Source organism: Amphibalanus amphitrite, unplaced genomic scaffold (assembly GCF_019059575.1).
Source record: "Amphibalanus amphitrite isolate SeventyFive unplaced genomic scaffold, NRLGWU_Aamphi_draft 000143F_arrow, whole genome shotgun sequence".
NCBI lineage: Eukaryota > Metazoa > Arthropoda > Thecostraca > Balanomorpha > Balanidae > Amphibalanus > Amphibalanus amphitrite.
This window is the reverse complement of record NW_024881638.1, coordinates 438,858-455,091: the sequence shown is the minus strand read 5'-3', so window position 1 is coordinate 455,091 and position 16,234 is coordinate 438,858. Positions and strand designations below refer to the sequence as shown.

The following is a 16,234-nucleotide window of genomic DNA, read 5'->3' as shown; positions in this document are numbered from 1 at the left end:
CTCAGGCCGATCGAGGATCCCTCTCCCTCAGACAGACAGAAGGCCCTCTGGGTCCAAAAGAGGGTCCCTCATCCAAATAGCGGGTCTTTTAAACCAACAGAGGGCCCTTCAGATGTTCTACAATAAAATATGCTTATTTACACATTGATTTTGTGTTGGACCAATCCACACACCGCTGGACCCATCCAATCCACCTGGCCCCCTGGATTCAATAGGCCCCAAAGCTCTTAAATTGGGGCCCCCTTGGTCAAATTCTGGCCACGCAACTGCGTCAAATGATCTGTGGCAGGAGCCTTTGCGTCGCCAAGACCCCGCTTTGTCAACCAGGGACCCCAATGGCATAGGGGCCCCGGGCTGGGCCCTGGCCCCAACTGGAATAGGGGCCCCTGGACCTCCAGGGGGCATGGCTCCTTTGTCCCCCTCTGGCTACGCCACTGTGGGAGGGGGCCATGTGCTCAGAGCTCCGGGGTAAAATCCAAACGATTCTGTCGGATGTTGCTAGTCGAACGATGTGAAAGGTTAACTTCTTAGACCACACCTTGGCCTTGCGAGGTCAGGTCAAAGCAAAATTTTTGCTGCTTTTTTTTGCCGCGATCAAGGAATATCGTGTGCTATGTGCGATGCATCGTTGGTGCTGACATTTTGTTATGCGAAATCGGTTGGAGGTGATTGGTGCGGTTCTAGCGACACAAATGACAAGTTTGCACTTCTCGGGGTCAACTCAGGTCAACTCAAGTCAAGTTAACATGGGCTGTTTTCATCCGATACCGCACTTAAAATTGTGTGTGTGTTTGTGTGTATGTATGTTAACCCGTATGTATGTGTGTGGGGTTGGCGTATGAGGTGTGGGGGTCGTTGGGTAGAGGGGTCAGGGGTTAGGGAGTCATGGAAGTACATCATCAGTTAGAAGGCATTTACTTATGCATTTACCGCGGCACACGATAGGGAAAGCTACGATAACTTAAAATCATAATTTCTCACTTCTGAATAAAAAAAAAAATCCTGCCACCACCAGGTGTAAACTCGCATTCCTCTTCAAACACAGTTAAATGCCATTCAGTTTCACGTGATATATTTGCACGCAATTTTTCGGGCGGATTCTGAGCTTTTTACTAGTTTTTTTTTCATCATTAAACCATAGACATGGTACAGGACATTAACACAGGATAGAAAAACACGTGGTACGCCCTTCCCCCAGAGCAGCAGTCCTTACAAACTGAACTGAACACACAACGCATCGAACCGTATGCCGCTCCCGCCGGCACCGGCCACTCTAAATCAGCCCGTCCGTGTCACACGTCAATTACGTCACTATGCTTTAGCTCTCGCAAGCCACACGGTGACAACGCAAGTTCGACGATTACGCAGTGACGGTAACACCTTCTGCCAAACGAGCGAGCGTTGACCGTCGCCTCCTTCGTAAGTACTGTCTACAGCACGCGCCTCCTAGCACGCTTACTCCTGCCACTCGAATCCATGTCCCGATCAAACGAGCTCGTCACGCTGGCTCGTCGCGTCCCACTCTGCAGCAAGCTCTGCCTCCCGCACACTCACGAAACGCTCAAACTCGAGCAGCGCAATGACCACTGACTTGACAGTGGCAGTGTGATGCGGGACCTTCTTGAGAAGAACCTTCTCGATGTCGTCCAATCTCTTTCTCATGATTTCAGATGGTCCAGTTGTGTCACATACCTCGTTGAATAATGAATAGCGACCTCAGCTGCCGCTCCTGCCGAAGGGCCGTCGTGTTGGCTTCCGCCTCCATCCTTTCTTAGAATGGGAGAAGAGGCTGATCAGATCCTCTTCCTTCCACGCACTGTTCCTCGCACCATCACTGGCGCAGAGACCGTCGAGCAACATCGACTCTAGGGCGTCGGCGACCGCTGCATCTTTCATCTGGCCGCGAGCGGAGCGGTCTGCTACACCGTGGCTTCGCTTGAGATGCAGTTGCAGGTGCCGCACGCGAGCACCACACTGGTGGCATGTCAGGATCTTCGGCATCGCAAGTTTCCTGGAAGGAAAGACAGAAATAAAGGACGCTTCAAGTTGACTAAACGCAAGAGCAGGGGCATAAAACGGTTGAGTACAGACCTTCAGTGTTGTAACTGATCTTAGAGCATATCCACTTTACGGCGCTGCGCCGACAAATTTATTATAGCTGTTTTGATATGCATTCGCAATTTGTGCATATTTTTTTAAGGTCAGGGCACCATGTCATGTTAACCGACCTCACCGCGAAACACGCTTTTCTTAAATTGGCAGCTGCGCCAGGACCAGACCTATGGATAGAGGATCTTGAAATTTACCGAGACTGGGAAGCACATCAACAGTTACAACATGCATATGTCATACTTTCTATATCATTGACATTTTTCCACAGAGGCTCCATATAGAGATAATCAAAGGTCATACGGTATAATTTAAGGTCGTAAGTAATTTTTCACCGATAACCTGTGAAGGAAACGAAGTATAGTACTTAAGAGAACAAGACGCAGTGGGCGAGATGGAAAGAAAAAGTGGAGGGGAGAGAGGGGCTGACAGAGTGGGAGGGGAGTGGGAGGGCTCACCGAGTGGTAGGGGAGGAAGGGGCAGACAGTGAGCGAAGGGAGCGGCTGGCAATTGGAGGGGAGAAGGGGATTGGCAGAGTGTGAGGGAGAGAGGTTGACAGAGTGGGAGGAAGAGAAGCTGTCAGTGAGGGGGGAGGCAGGAGCTGACAGAGTGGGAGGGAGAGGGGCTGACAGAGTGGGAGGGGGAGGGGCTGACAGTGGGAGAGGTAGGAGCTGACAGTGGGGGAGGGAGGAGCTGACAGAGTGGAGGGAGAGGGGCTGACAGTGGGGGAGGGAGGAGCTGACAGAGTGGAGGGAGAGGGGCTGACAGAGTGGGAGGGGGAGGGGCTGACAGTGGGAGAGGTAGGAGCTGACAGTGGGGGAGGGAGGAGCTGACAGAGTGGAGGGAGAGGGGCTGACAGTGGGGGAGGGAGGAGCTGACAGAGTGGAGGGAGAGGGGCTGACAGAGTGGGAGGGGGAGGGGCTGACAGTGGGAGAGGTAGGAGCTGACAGTGGGGGAGGGAGGAGCTGACAGAGTGGAGGGAGAGGGGCTGACAGTGGGGGAGGGAGGAGCTGACAGAGTGGGAGGGAGAGGGGCTGACAGAGTGAGAGAGACAGGGGCTGGCAGAGTGGGAGAGGAGGGCGGGGCTGACAGTGGGGGAGGGGGAAGGGCTGGGAGTGTGAGGTTACAGAGAAGCTGACAGAGTAGGAGGGAGAGGGGCTGACAGTGGGTGAAGGAGGAGCTGACAGAGTGGGGGAGAGAGGGGATGACATTGGGGAGGGGAGGGCGGGACTGACAGAGTGACAGAGTGGGATTGGCCAGAAGGGCTGACATAATGGGATGGGAGGTGCAGACAGAGTGGGAGGGGAGGAAAATGAATGAGAGGGGAAGGGGGCAACAAAGTGGTAGTTGAGGTATGGGCTGACAGAGTGGGGGAGAGAGTAGCTGACAGAGTGGGAGGGAGAGGGGCTGACAGTGGGGGAGGGGGAGGGGCTGGCAGAAAGGGAGGGGACAGAGGGGCTGACAGAGTGGGAGGGAGACGGGCTGACAGAGTGGGAATGTGAGGGGAGGGAGGAGCTGACAGAGTGGCAGAGAGAGGGGCTGACAGTGGGGGAGGGAGGAGCTGACAGAGTGGGAGAGGAGGGCAGGGCTGACAGTGGGGGAGGGGGAGGGGCTGGGAGTGTGAGGCTACAGAGGTGCTGACAGAGTGGGAGTGGAGGGCTGACAGACAGAGTGGGAGGGAGAAGAGCTGACAGAGTGGGAGGGAGAGGGGCTGACAGTGGGGGAGGGAGGAGCTGACAGAGTGGGAGGGAGGAGCTGACAAAATGGAGGGAGAGGGGCTGAGAGTGTGGGAGAGAGAGGGGCTGACAGTGGGGGAGGGAGAGGGGCGGGACTGACAGAGTGACAGAGTGGGATTGGCCAGAAGGGCTGACATAATGGGATGGGAGGTGCAGACAGAGTGGGAGGGGAGGAAAATGAATGAGAGGGGAAAGGGCCAACAAAGTGGGAGTTAAGGTATGGGCTGACAGAGTGAGAGTGGGAATGGGCTGACAGTGTCGGAGGGGGGGATGCTTACAGTGTGGGAGGAGGAGGGTCTGGCAGAAAGGGAGGGGAAAGAGAGGCTGACAGAGTAAGAGAGGAGGCAGGGGCTGACAGAATGAGAGGGAGAGGGGCTGACAGAGTGGGAGTAAGAGGGACTGACAGTGGGGGAGGGAGAGGGGCTGAAAGTGGGGGAAGGAGGAGCTGACAGAGTGGGAGGGAGAGGGGCTGACAGAGTGGAGGGAGAGGAGCTGACAGAGTGGGAGAGAGAGGGGCTGACAGTGGGGGAGGGAGGAGCTGACAGAGTGGGAGGGAGGAGCTGACAAAATGGAGGGAGAGGGGCTGAGAGTGTGGGAGGGAGAGGAGCTGACAGAGTGGGAGAGAGAGGGCTGACAGTGGGGGAGGGAGGAGCTGACAGAGTGGGAGAGAGAGGGGCTGACAGAGTGGGAGAGAGAGGGGCTGACAGAGTAGGAGAGGAGGGCAGGGCTGACAGTGGGGGAAGGGGAGGGGCTGGGAGTGTGAGGTTACAGAGCAGCTGACAGAGTGGGAGGGAGGTCAGGTCATGAAACAGGATTGAGTAATACATACCTTGAGATTATATCGCTGACCCAAAGAACGCCTGTCGCCCATACACTGACACAACCAAGGCCATGTACCCACACAACAGAACCTTCTAAGCAAGGAGACGCTACAACGACCTGCGCCACGGAACGATCATCTGCGCCAGACCGGCCGCGCCATCACGCGGCCGGCGAACGCTGCCCGACATGGACTCTGTGCCCATATGGACGGCATGAAGGAATAACTTCAAGCATACAAAGAAACACAATGTCGGTCAAATGTGCAGTTCCAAAGTGCACCCTCATTAAGTTTTCCGAAATCGACAGACTGCTCCTAGTATCGACATAGCATGTCGAGTTAAAGTGCATGACTGTGCAGTTTCCCCCCAAAAAGTGGAGAAATATGTCCCGACGCCAAAACATCTCACGTTAAGACTATTCATTGTTTGTTATAACTGCATGCAATTAAATAATTCTACGTCAATTCTGTATACACTCACTATCGAAAAAATGTTTTAGCGCCACTATGAAACGAATCACAGCTAAAAACTCTTAGCTTTTTTTAAGTGCAGTTCGTCGGGTTGAAGCGCACTCATACGTCACAGGTCACGTGACTGCGCTTATAACCGATTCCGGCGTCCAGGGAGCGAAGCCGACCTTGTGCTAGTATTATATCACATCGGGACTGACGGATCGTCCGCCACAATACGAGCGTCTCTTCATAGGCCTGGATTACACCCGGGATCCCCTGGAATTACTGGAGACGGCCGCACAATGGAGTTCCAGTGGTGCTGCTATTGTTGTAAGTACTACGGGGTGTGACGGTATTTTCGCCGCTTTGTGCCTATCATATAAAATGTCAATAATCTATTGTGATAAAGTCGTGGAAGGAAAGCTCTGCGAGCCACCACTGCCAGCTTGAGTTCACCAGTCCAAACAAAGCGCGTGGCACCAGTACCAACCACCTCTCGCACTGAGTCGCCCGACCAGCCGGCAGAAATCAACTCGGAACGGTCCTTAGTCTGGCTCGGATTGTTGAACAATAGCTACCTCTGCCGGCAGGGGACCTCGCCTACAGTCCTTCACACGCGTATACGCAGCAGCCTATGCAGATCCGTGCACCGAGCACCAACAGTATCTCTGTCCTTGATCGGGCGCGCACAGTTCTCTCGCCGGCCTGTTTACCTTCTGGTATTTACGAGCCATCAGCGAGGGTGTTTTCCGTCACAGTAACTCTCCCTAACGGCTCTCAGTCGACTGCACTGTGTGACCAGCTGCCACCGTCACGTCGTCATAATGCCGCACTGTCACAGCCAATGAAACAAATGGTGCAATAATATTGCAACACGGAATATTGCAAGGGCACGTTCGGTCGGCGGCCTATTACGCCAGATAGGGTCATGTGGGCTTTATTTGATCGTGCTGATTGAGTTCACCCATGGCTGCTATGAGCGAGCAGTTTAGAGCGTGATATTTATGGCATTGAGACCGACACGTCGGCCGTATTGACTGGTAGACCAGTGCCGGTTCATAACGCTGCTACGTGTCTTATTGGGGAATGGGTTGCAGCGGTTATTGATCTGAGCTGCAAAAGTGATAGCTGCGGGGCTCGGCGACTCGCATCTGAGTGCCGAGCTTTAGGGCGGCCCGTCGGGAAGTTTTCATGGTTATCAAATATTTTGCAGCCATGGCGCATCGTGTAGCTGCCGTGCTCTACACAGCAATATATATTTTAAGCTCTGGCTCCCAAATGCGTCAATGCATATTTATTCCCCAAAATTTACGATCCAGTACCTATATCGTGGAACCTTGTGAAGGGTTGGACTCTTTAGTGCTAATGGAGGGTTGGATGAAAGCTGCCAAGTCACACTATTCACTATATTCAGCCCATGTGACCTCTTAAGAACACCTTATTTCTGTTGAAACGAATAAAAACGAGGAAAACATGATTTTACACTATTAAGTGCATATAATCTCTTTTAGAACGTACCAAGTGTTATAAATAAGAGATTGTGGTGATAGGATTCGATTCACCGGAAGCCACCCTGGTGAACGTGTAAAACACTCGAGGAGTTGAGAAACTTGGATACGGTTAGGGAATAAAAATGTGATTAAATATACCGCAGAAATGTCTCGTTCACAAACAGGCCAACCGCATAAGAGGCGATTGCTTCCAATATCCAGCCATCCCAATCCGGACCAGAAAACTCGAAATCGTACCTGATTCTGCCTCGTTATCCAGATAACTTATCTGCCTAAATAAATGGGGCATTTCATAAGACATTACGTAGCTTGAAAGTCACTACGCAACATAAGCATTCACCTTCACATGTTTTCGGTGGTAAAGACCATGCTTTTATCGGCAGCCCGCGGAATGCATGCAGCATAGGCCGAGTGAAGCCGTAAACTAGGTTACAAGTTACAACACAAGCTACTCAGTTGATCAGTTCATGAACCCACTCCCCACTCCCAGGTGACGGGTGACCGGTCCCCCACGGAATCCTTACTTGACTGGCAGTGGCGGCAGCGCCAGGGCGGCAGGCGGCGATGTCGGCGGCGGCGGCGGCGGCGGCGGTGGCGGGGTCGACCCCCGCCTCTGTTTCGGCGGCGTTGCCGGTCGCGGCGGAGGGGGAGACACTCGCGGCGGCGGAGGGGTCGGCGGCGGCGGCGGTACGGCGTCCTCGTTGAGCCGCATGGTCGCCTCTGTGTTGTCACTGGAGGCCGTGTCCAGGCTGTCCACACTGGGCGTCTGAGCGGTGTCCGAGCCGGCCGAGGGCGCCGCCAGCTCCTCCAGGTCCGAGTCAATTCCCTTGTCAAGCTGCACGTAATAGCCATCACCGGACTGGTCGCCGCGGCTGCCCCGGCGCGGCAGCCGCGAGCTCACGTCGACCGCGTACTCCTCCTCCGGAGCGGCCATCGCACGCGACTGGCTCGTCTCGTGGCGGCAGCTGCCGCCGAGCCGCTCCCCACACTCCCCTCCCCGCGCAGACGCGTCGAGCGGCTCGCGCGGTGCGGCCGCTCTCCCCCGGCTCTGCCCGCCACACCAGGGCGGCCTCCCTATGCTCGCTGGCTCCCATCCGGCGAACGGGAAATGAGCCGGGTGACGGACGCCACAGGCCAATAACCCGCTGCCGCCCTGCCATCTGCCGGCCCGGGCGGGAACTAGCCCGGTGAATGGGTCCAGCTCGCTCACGTGAATGGGGAGGGCGCCGTGTGCGTTTTGTGGTCGTGAGAACCGCCACTCAGCGGGACAGAAGTCAGAGGTCATTCGACACGAGCCAGACTGTGTGGACATACTGACGGACAGAAGTCGCCCCGCCGCGCTGATAAGGGGCTATCGAAGAGGCGAATGTGTGATAGATAACACCACAATGACTTCTTGTATTCGTCGAAGTAAATATCAGAACAGCGTATGTCCCGGTGTTACATGTTTGCCATTGTGTATTCGCATCTCTATTGTAGTGTATTACCTGTGCCTCTTTCAAATGAACCAGACTGCTGGTCGCGCCTTTGCCACCTGGCTGTATGTTTTAGGCCCGTATAAAACAATCGCCATTTTTGTCCGACTCAGGTAGGTTGGTGTCATTACCACTGCAAATTATGCTCGGACTGATTTTCGGTGTAAGTTGTATGTAACAACAGGAGAAGACGTGATGGACTTTCCGATTTTTCCGATATTTGACCTAAGTCGAATCCTATCGTGTAGATAAACCTCGGGTAGGGTTAGCCTACATGCGCAAAAACCGTCCAAATAAAAATATTTTGAGAATATTGTTCTTTCTGCAATAACTTGAACTCAATCGATGCACCGCGCCCTACTGGGGGGGGGGGGGGGGCTATTCATAGCCCCTCCCGGTTTTCTGCAATAACTTCTAAACTGCTTCAGCTATCGCCGCGAAACTTTCAGTACCTTCGGCTGCATCAATTTCACACCTTGTGTCAAAATTTGGACTTCGTATCTTTCATAAGTCGGCCGGAAATGACGTCAGAGTGACGTCATGTTCGGCCGATTTCGACGCAAAACATTGAACCACGGGAATCGCTCCCAACTCGAGCTCAGTTTTTGAGCTAGACCCAATTTCTTTGCATTAGAGGACTTAGAATGGACTGCGGCTGCGCTATCAAATTGCTACCTATCTCAACTTTTCAAAATTCTGATAATTTTAAAATTATTTATATCAAAATTTAAAATTTGGTATTTTTTTTCAAAAACTTTTTGACTTTTCGAAAAGACGGAATATATATGATAGAACACATGCTTATGACTTACTCTAGCAAGTTTTAGGCAGATATCTTCAAAAAATGGCCAAGTTATACGCATTATAGCAAAAATTTCACAATCTAAAAATGTTTCAAACCAATTTTTCTGTACGAATTTGACATCGTACACCAATATAAATAGCACCATCGTGTTTCTGAGCTCAAACGGCATCCGATAGACATGTTTTTGTTTAAAAAAAAATACAACTTTGAAATTTGACCTTTTTTGACCTGAAAGTGACCTGACCTCAGCTATATTCAGATGAAAATGGTCTCAAATGACACAGACGACACCGAATTCGAAATCTATAGTCTAAATGGACCATAAAACATATGTCGCGTGACCTATGACACCAGTATAACGCCTTTTGGGGCGACTAACGGAGCGAGCGAGAGGGTGAGCCTTGCACCACGTGCGACATTTCGAGGGGGTACCTCCAGCTGACTTATGCACGGCACCCTACTAACCGGTCTCTAGCGATGTGCCAAATTTGAGCACAATCGGCCCAGCCGTTCTCGAGATCTGGAAGCGGCACCCTGCACGTGCGCACGTGCAAAATTGGTCCCGACTGACTTTTGCACAGCACCCTACTGACCGGTCCCTACCCATGTGCCAAATTTGAGCGCCATCGGTCCAGCCATTCTCGAGATCTGGAAACGACCCCTGCACGTGCGCACGCGCAGCAGCACCCCAACTCTGGCACATGGGTCTGCAGTGCCAAGTGGGTGCCTACCTACATGCCAACTTTCAGCGCAATCGGCCAAGTAGTTACCGAGATATTGCAACAATTACAAAACGGACACCTCTTCTTTTTGCACGTGGCACGTGCATAAGGGGTCACCCTCATGCATCAGGAATAGTCCAATACTTGGTAGAAGGAATGAAGCTACCCTACAAAAATTACCGCGTGTAAATCGGTCAAGTGGTTGCTGAGATATAAGCCTCGCAAAAGCGTGACCACGGCCGGCCGGCCGGCCGGCCGGCCGCTCATACTCAGAAATTTCCGTTATTCTTTAAAGGTAGTGTGCCAGCTTTCTTGGACCGTATGGAGTTAATGGCCCAGATAAGGAGAACCGGATTTTTAGAACTTATCCATACCTTCAAAACTCATGGAAACGTCTTAAATTCTTCAAATTTTGAGTACCCCAGTGCGAAATTCGCCCCGACGGGTTGTCGGTCGTACCCCAACCACATTTCACACCACTATGAACAATAAATGCACACACTGAAATCGCTATTACCGATATGCTCATCCAATCAAGTTTCGATAAACCCGTTCATCATCATCTCCTGCGGTTTCGAACACGCCTGTTAGGTGGCTTCTGATGCTCGTCGAGGTCGGAATTTCCAAATACGCGTGGTGCGTCGGGCCGCGCGCTCTGACTTCGGCCAAGAAAAATGCGTCAGCTGATCATTGTCATTTCTGCCACTTGCGTGTGGTGAAATGGGGTCATAACTTATAAGACGGCTTTTTCATATCAATTATTTTACATAAAATCATATTTCAAACCATAAATAATGTTCGACAGCCAAATAAAAGAAACAATACCAATACGGGCTTACAGTTTAAGGCTCGACATTGTGTTGTCTACGATTAGACAGCTGATAACTCATTCCCGTACGTCGTATGGTCGTAACACTATAATGACCTTTGCTTATTGTCACAAGTGCGCCGCATTCGCGATTGTTGCCCGACGCCTGTTTGCAGGTGAGCCCACTACAGTTGTTATACATATCTAAAAACCGAAAAACTTTTAGGCGAAAAAGGCACTATTCCAGGCCCATTTTTGATTTTTTTGCGATATTAGGTAAAAACAGAAGCTTCTTATCCTAGGAAAAATAAAATGGGAAATCTTTCAAAGGTGGCACACTACCTTTGAATTTCCGGTACGGACGCGCGCGGTAAGGAAAGACTACGCTCGCTTCGCTCGCTCCGTAATAAGATATCCGTGACCTATGCATAATATTAATGTGAAATTTGGCTACGTGTCCAGAATTGAATTGCGGATCTTCTTGTGCAAGAAATAAGAAAATCTGTTCACAACTTTTCTAGTAATAGCGGTGTAAAGTTAACACGAGCACCGACGGGGGGGGGCGGATATCCGCCTCTCCCCCTGAGGTTTTTCGCGAATAGCGGGAAAACCGCGGCGCGCAGCGCCGCGAAATTTGGTACGACTATTCTCTCATCAATTTTACACATGGTGTGCAAGTTTGAAACTCCGAACTTTTAAGGTCAGGTCACCAGGTCACTTTGAATGACCCAACCTCAAGTCTATTTTTTGCAACTTTGTCACCGTGACAGAGCTACAGTAGATGTCGGGGGCCCTTGAAAGTCGCAGGATTTTATTAGGTCATTAGTAGCTACAATTTGTATATCTCGGAATTTTGATATCGGTGACCTAAGGTTAGGTCAATTTCTCGACCTACCCATTATAAGTCAATGGGGGAAAATCAACTTCCTATTTTTACCAATAAGACGGGTCGGAATGGCCCCATATACCATACATGACTTCATATCCCGCGCCCCCCTGGGGGGGGGGGGCAGAATCTGCACCCTCCCGTTTTTCGCCAATAACTTCTAAACGCGATAAGCCAGCGACGTCAAACTTTCAATACCTTATCATACATCAATTTGACACGTTCCCTGAAAATTTGAGCGAAATCCGTCGGAAATCTTTTGAGAAATTGACGTTTTAGTGACGTCATGTTCACCATTTTCGCCTCGAAAACGGCAAAATTTCAAACGCCGCTAACACCTTCATTTTTAAAGAAATCAAGACGTAACAAAAAAGGTTATACGTGATTTTACTTTGACTATCAAATTGCTATCTCGGTTTTTTGAAAATTTTGGATTTTGGCCCAATTTTTTTTTCTAAAAAAACTGACTTTTTTGGGAAAATAATTATAAAATCCAAAATTTTGAGTGATTAAAAAAACGGAATATATGTCAGAGAAGTGGTCTATGTGCACCTACATACTAATTTTTAGAAGAATCGGTTCAAAAACGTGGGAGTTATTCAAAATTTTATGACGTCACGACACACAAAAATTTTGAAAAATGTTTTTTTTTTGAAGTTCTAGACCTCGTACGGAAACAAAAATAGTACCATTCGATTCGCCGTGAAAAACTGCATCAGATAGACATCTTTTTAGGCCTTAACAACCAACTTCAAAATTTGACCTCACTTGACCTGACCTTGACCTGACCTCGACCTGAAATTCATCCAGAGGTGGTCCATATCACTTATTGAGTGTGCCTATTGAATTCTATGAGTAAAACGACCCATAAAACATGTGTCGCACATGCCCTTTTCTATATTTTGCCCGTATAGGGATTAGGGGGGGGGGGGGAGGTCGAACGGACCCCTCGGTTTTTCGCAAATAACTCGCGTTAAAAGCGGCCGATCGCGACGAAACTTTCGAGTTGATCAATCTTACACCTACCCTGAAAATTTCATGACCCTGACCCAAATGACCTTTGACCTGTGACCTGCTTTCGAGACCATGTTTGGCCGGAATCGCGATTCGGCGTATGTCGGCTCGCATTAGCCGCGCGTTTGCAGTCTTTTCGTGGTTTCAAGCGTTCAAACATGTGATATGATGTTGCCCCCATGCATAAGGGTGGGTGTCAAGGTCACCTGAAGGTCTGGTCAGGTCATTGACCTTTGATGATCTCGGTTCACTTTTTCGAGTTTTACATGCTTGTAGGCCAGTTTTTGGAGCTGAATTCGAATTTAGCAACCATATGAACATTTACGAAGTAGTTTTGGTGCCTTCGTAACATGTTACGAAGCTGTCAGAGGCGGTTGACACCTACTAGGAATACCGGGCAGGACCCCTACTGGTTGACCTGACCTGACCTGACCCGACCTGGCTTAAATGTATGAGCACATCATCTGTGATCAAAACTAACATGATATTCGTGATCAGCACCCCGAAAAACCGTAGCAGCCACACTTTACGAAGTTCTAACAGGTCCCGCAACCGACTTTTGGGTGCCGTCGGGCACCCAAGGGGACCCCCCCCCCCTTGTGCCGTCGAAAGACTCAAAATGGCCTGTGCCGGCGAGGGATAATCAAAGCAAGCTAAGTGATTATAAGACTGGCGGCAGTCCAGAGGCGGATCCAGCTCAGAGGTTTGGGGGGGGCAAACCATAAAAATTTATCGATTCTTTCCATGCATCGTCCATAGGCGTAATGTTAAAATCATGCCGTTTGGGGGGGGCAAATGTCCATTTTGCCCCCCCCCCCTGGATCCGCCACTGCGGCAGTCTGTCCCCTGCCCGTAGCATTCACAGGGACACCAATTTTATGGTAGCTGTCAAATAACTTCATTCATGTGAATTGGTAGCTACATTATTGTTTTCAGATGTGGCGCAGATGTTTCAAAAATCAGTTATTTTATTATGTTCGATAATGCCAAAAAATTCGCCATATCAGTCCCACGCACAAGGGGGAAAAGCTCAAATTATTGAGCGCTCAAAAAATTGAGCGGGCCCCATTATGAAGGAATAGGCGAAACGATGGTATTTTACAATGCCTCTAGCGTCACACTACGGCAAATATCGTATCCAAATAAGGTATCAATGGCAAGAGAGAGCAACAAGGTTTCTTCTCGAACACTCGCCGTGATAATTTATATCGGTGTTTTTGGAAAGAAAATGCCCTAAAGACGCTCAACTTTTTGAGCGCCACTTGTCGTTCGGGACCGCGATACTCAATAAATTGAGCGCCACGACAGACGACAGTCAGCTGGCGCTCAAAAAATTGAGTGCCGGCCAGCATCTACACTCAATTTATTGAGCCTTCTCCGTGACAGGTGAAGCCGGTACTGGCTGCCATTTTTGATGTTATGTTCGTTGAAATACGTTAAACTGAGTTGAAACAGAAATGCAGGAAGTTGAATGCTACGTGGTACCTAAACTTTTCACAAACCCATGGCATCATGTCACATTTTCCGCTAGTAGTTTTATCGGTCGCCTTTCGGATTCGGCACACCTCAAATAATTATACAGGGCTTGAATAATCCGTATGAATACTGTATTGATATTTTCTGACTGTACAGGGAGAAGGGAATACGTGATTACAGAAAGATATCCACCCACGCTTGAATATTGGAGAAGTATACAGGAAAAACTGTATTGCCACGGTTACAACTTACAAGGCCATCGGCCGCAAACAAACAAAAATACTATACAATGTGGGTTAGATTCACAAACATCATCAAGTGTGGAACACAGAGACGAGCAAAACAACACCACATTATCGCATGCCAGCCCGACCACATTGGAACCGGGTGACCTGCGACCGGAACCTGCGTCTTGCCAGCATACATCACAAAAGCAGGAGGCAGTGTCGTACTGCTTTGATCCAAAATATGCCATATGACAAATGATATAAACGACCTAAGCTCGGACTAAGCTTATCATTATCAAATCCCTAACATGTAAAAGACGAATGGAAACATCGAGTCTCAGACCAGCAGTAGCAACCATCACAGTAGCAACATCACAAAGAATACGCGGCATTATCAGACAGCCGTTTTGTTATCGGGCTACAGGCGGCGACGGCGTGGTTGCAGACTAGCTGCGAGGTAGCGGCGTGCGGGCAAAAGGCGCGGGCACACCTCCATGTGGCCGTGCGGACAGTGCGCGGTCGGCGTCGCATAGTGGGCGGCATCGGGCTGTCCCGGGGCCGTCGAAGCCGCACAGGTTGTCGGCGCATGTGGGCGCGCGCGGTCACCACGGCCAGCTGCTCACCACCAGCACAGACTGCGCAGCGTCGCCGCTCCGCCGGTCAGAACACGCAGACAACCCTTCTTGCAGTCGCACAACACGTCGCCAAACTCATTCACCTGCTCCACCATGTTGTTGATGTCACCGAGTCGTTCAAGTTGTGGCTCGTGCCGTCGAGCATGACCTGCCCGATCGGACACGGGTCAGCGGCTTCTGCTCCAGCGAAGTCTTCATCTTGGTGACGTCTTGCTGATCTCCACAAAGGCTGAGCAGATGACCTTACCCACAGGGACGGCCGACGTCCTCACCACCGCTTGGTTGTGCAGACCTGCCAGAAAAAGAAAAGCTGTTTGGTGATCTCAAACGATTTTTTTTTCTTTATGCAGTGGAACAAAATGGAAAATATGTCATACAACAGGAACTAAAAAAAGATGCAGCCTAGGTCGTCTAAGAAATGGGTGCAACATTGATAAAATTCTTCCTTGAATGAATTCTACAAATGCTTTTGATAAATTGTGTGGTGATTATAAGGAGACCACTTTACTATAAAATTGATCAGGATTCCCTATCTGGACCTGTCAAAAAATCCTGACTGCACACCAACAATGAGCATTAAATCCGAAACCTCTACCAGGTACCTAGGGATAATTAAATTGTGATTCAGGAAAATATTTCACATCATACAAATAAAAACCTTTACTATATTGAAACTGAAAATGTGATGCTGATCCAGTGACCTAAGGGTCTCAAAATATAATAATGAATTAATCTATTATAAATTTGGTGGTGACTGCCAACTGGCGTTTGGCAGCCTAGACCTTGAGGCTTGAAAGTGGCCTTCCTTTTCCGTTGACTCCGATCCTCCAGATGGAAATGATATAAAGGATCATTTTTATCTTATTTCAAATGAGCCAGTCAGCAAAGTGGCCATACTATTTCAGCATTCACACACATAATAGTTGACTGTCAGTCTGTCATGCTGTCAGTGTTGTGAAGTAACGAAGGAGTTGAGTTTTGTTGATTATAAATTGTGATGTTATGTAAAGGACTGGAAAATGAATGTGAAAACTATGGAAACATATTGGCAGAGTATTGCCACCTACTATCAGGTCATATGGATAGAGAATACATTCAAATTAATAAGAAATGCCAAATATCAAGGTACTCAATCACTGATAGCAGTGGACTATCATGTTTTAATGTCAATTATATGAAAGTTAAGACTGAAACTACCTTTTACTTCATCATACCTAATGAAAAATTGTGTGAAGAAAACATTCACAGCCTCTTTGAAGCACTTAGACCACTAAAAAACAAAAATTTTCACGTAAATATGTTGTGTCTCTTTCCCTCAAAACATCATATCGGATGGCGCCACTTTCGTCGACAGTTACTTATCTGCACGCAAATCGAGGAAAACGTGAATTGATTGACGTTTACGTGTTTCCAAACTTAAAATCACAGCATATTCAAACTTTTCAGTGTACCTTTTAACATCTAAATATAACTTAAACGATAAAAACTTACCTTCAACACAAGGACGACGACAGCCACGCGACCGGAGACGTCGCGACGAAATAAACAAACGGCGCC

The 16,234-nt window shown here is 49.5% G+C and overlaps 1 protein-coding gene and 1 long non-coding RNA gene across 4 annotated transcripts in view; both read right to left on the bottom strand.

The window, feature by feature from the left end:
• LOC122382600 (proton channel OtopLc-like) overlaps window positions 1–7,698 on the bottom strand; it is a 44,819-nt gene extending 37,121 nt beyond the window's left edge. For all 3 annotated transcript variants that reach the window (XM_043368155.1, XM_043368156.1, XM_043368157.1), the window contains exon 1: window positions 7,154–7,698. In XM_043368155.1, the coding sequence (XP_043224090.1) occupies window positions 7,154–7,563 (410 nt within the window). In that variant the 5' untranslated portion in view covers window positions 7,564–7,698. The remainder of the gene's footprint in view (window positions 1–7,153) is intronic.
• On the bottom strand, window positions 1,051–5,788 carry LOC122382604. Its single transcript, XR_006256704.1, has 2 exons — window positions 4,675–5,788; window positions 1,051–2,011 (listed from the first exon to the last, which is right to left on the bottom strand). It is a non-coding gene; the product is annotated as an uncharacterized LOC122382604 (long non-coding RNA).
• Window positions 7,699–16,234: the final 8,536 nt, after the last annotated feature.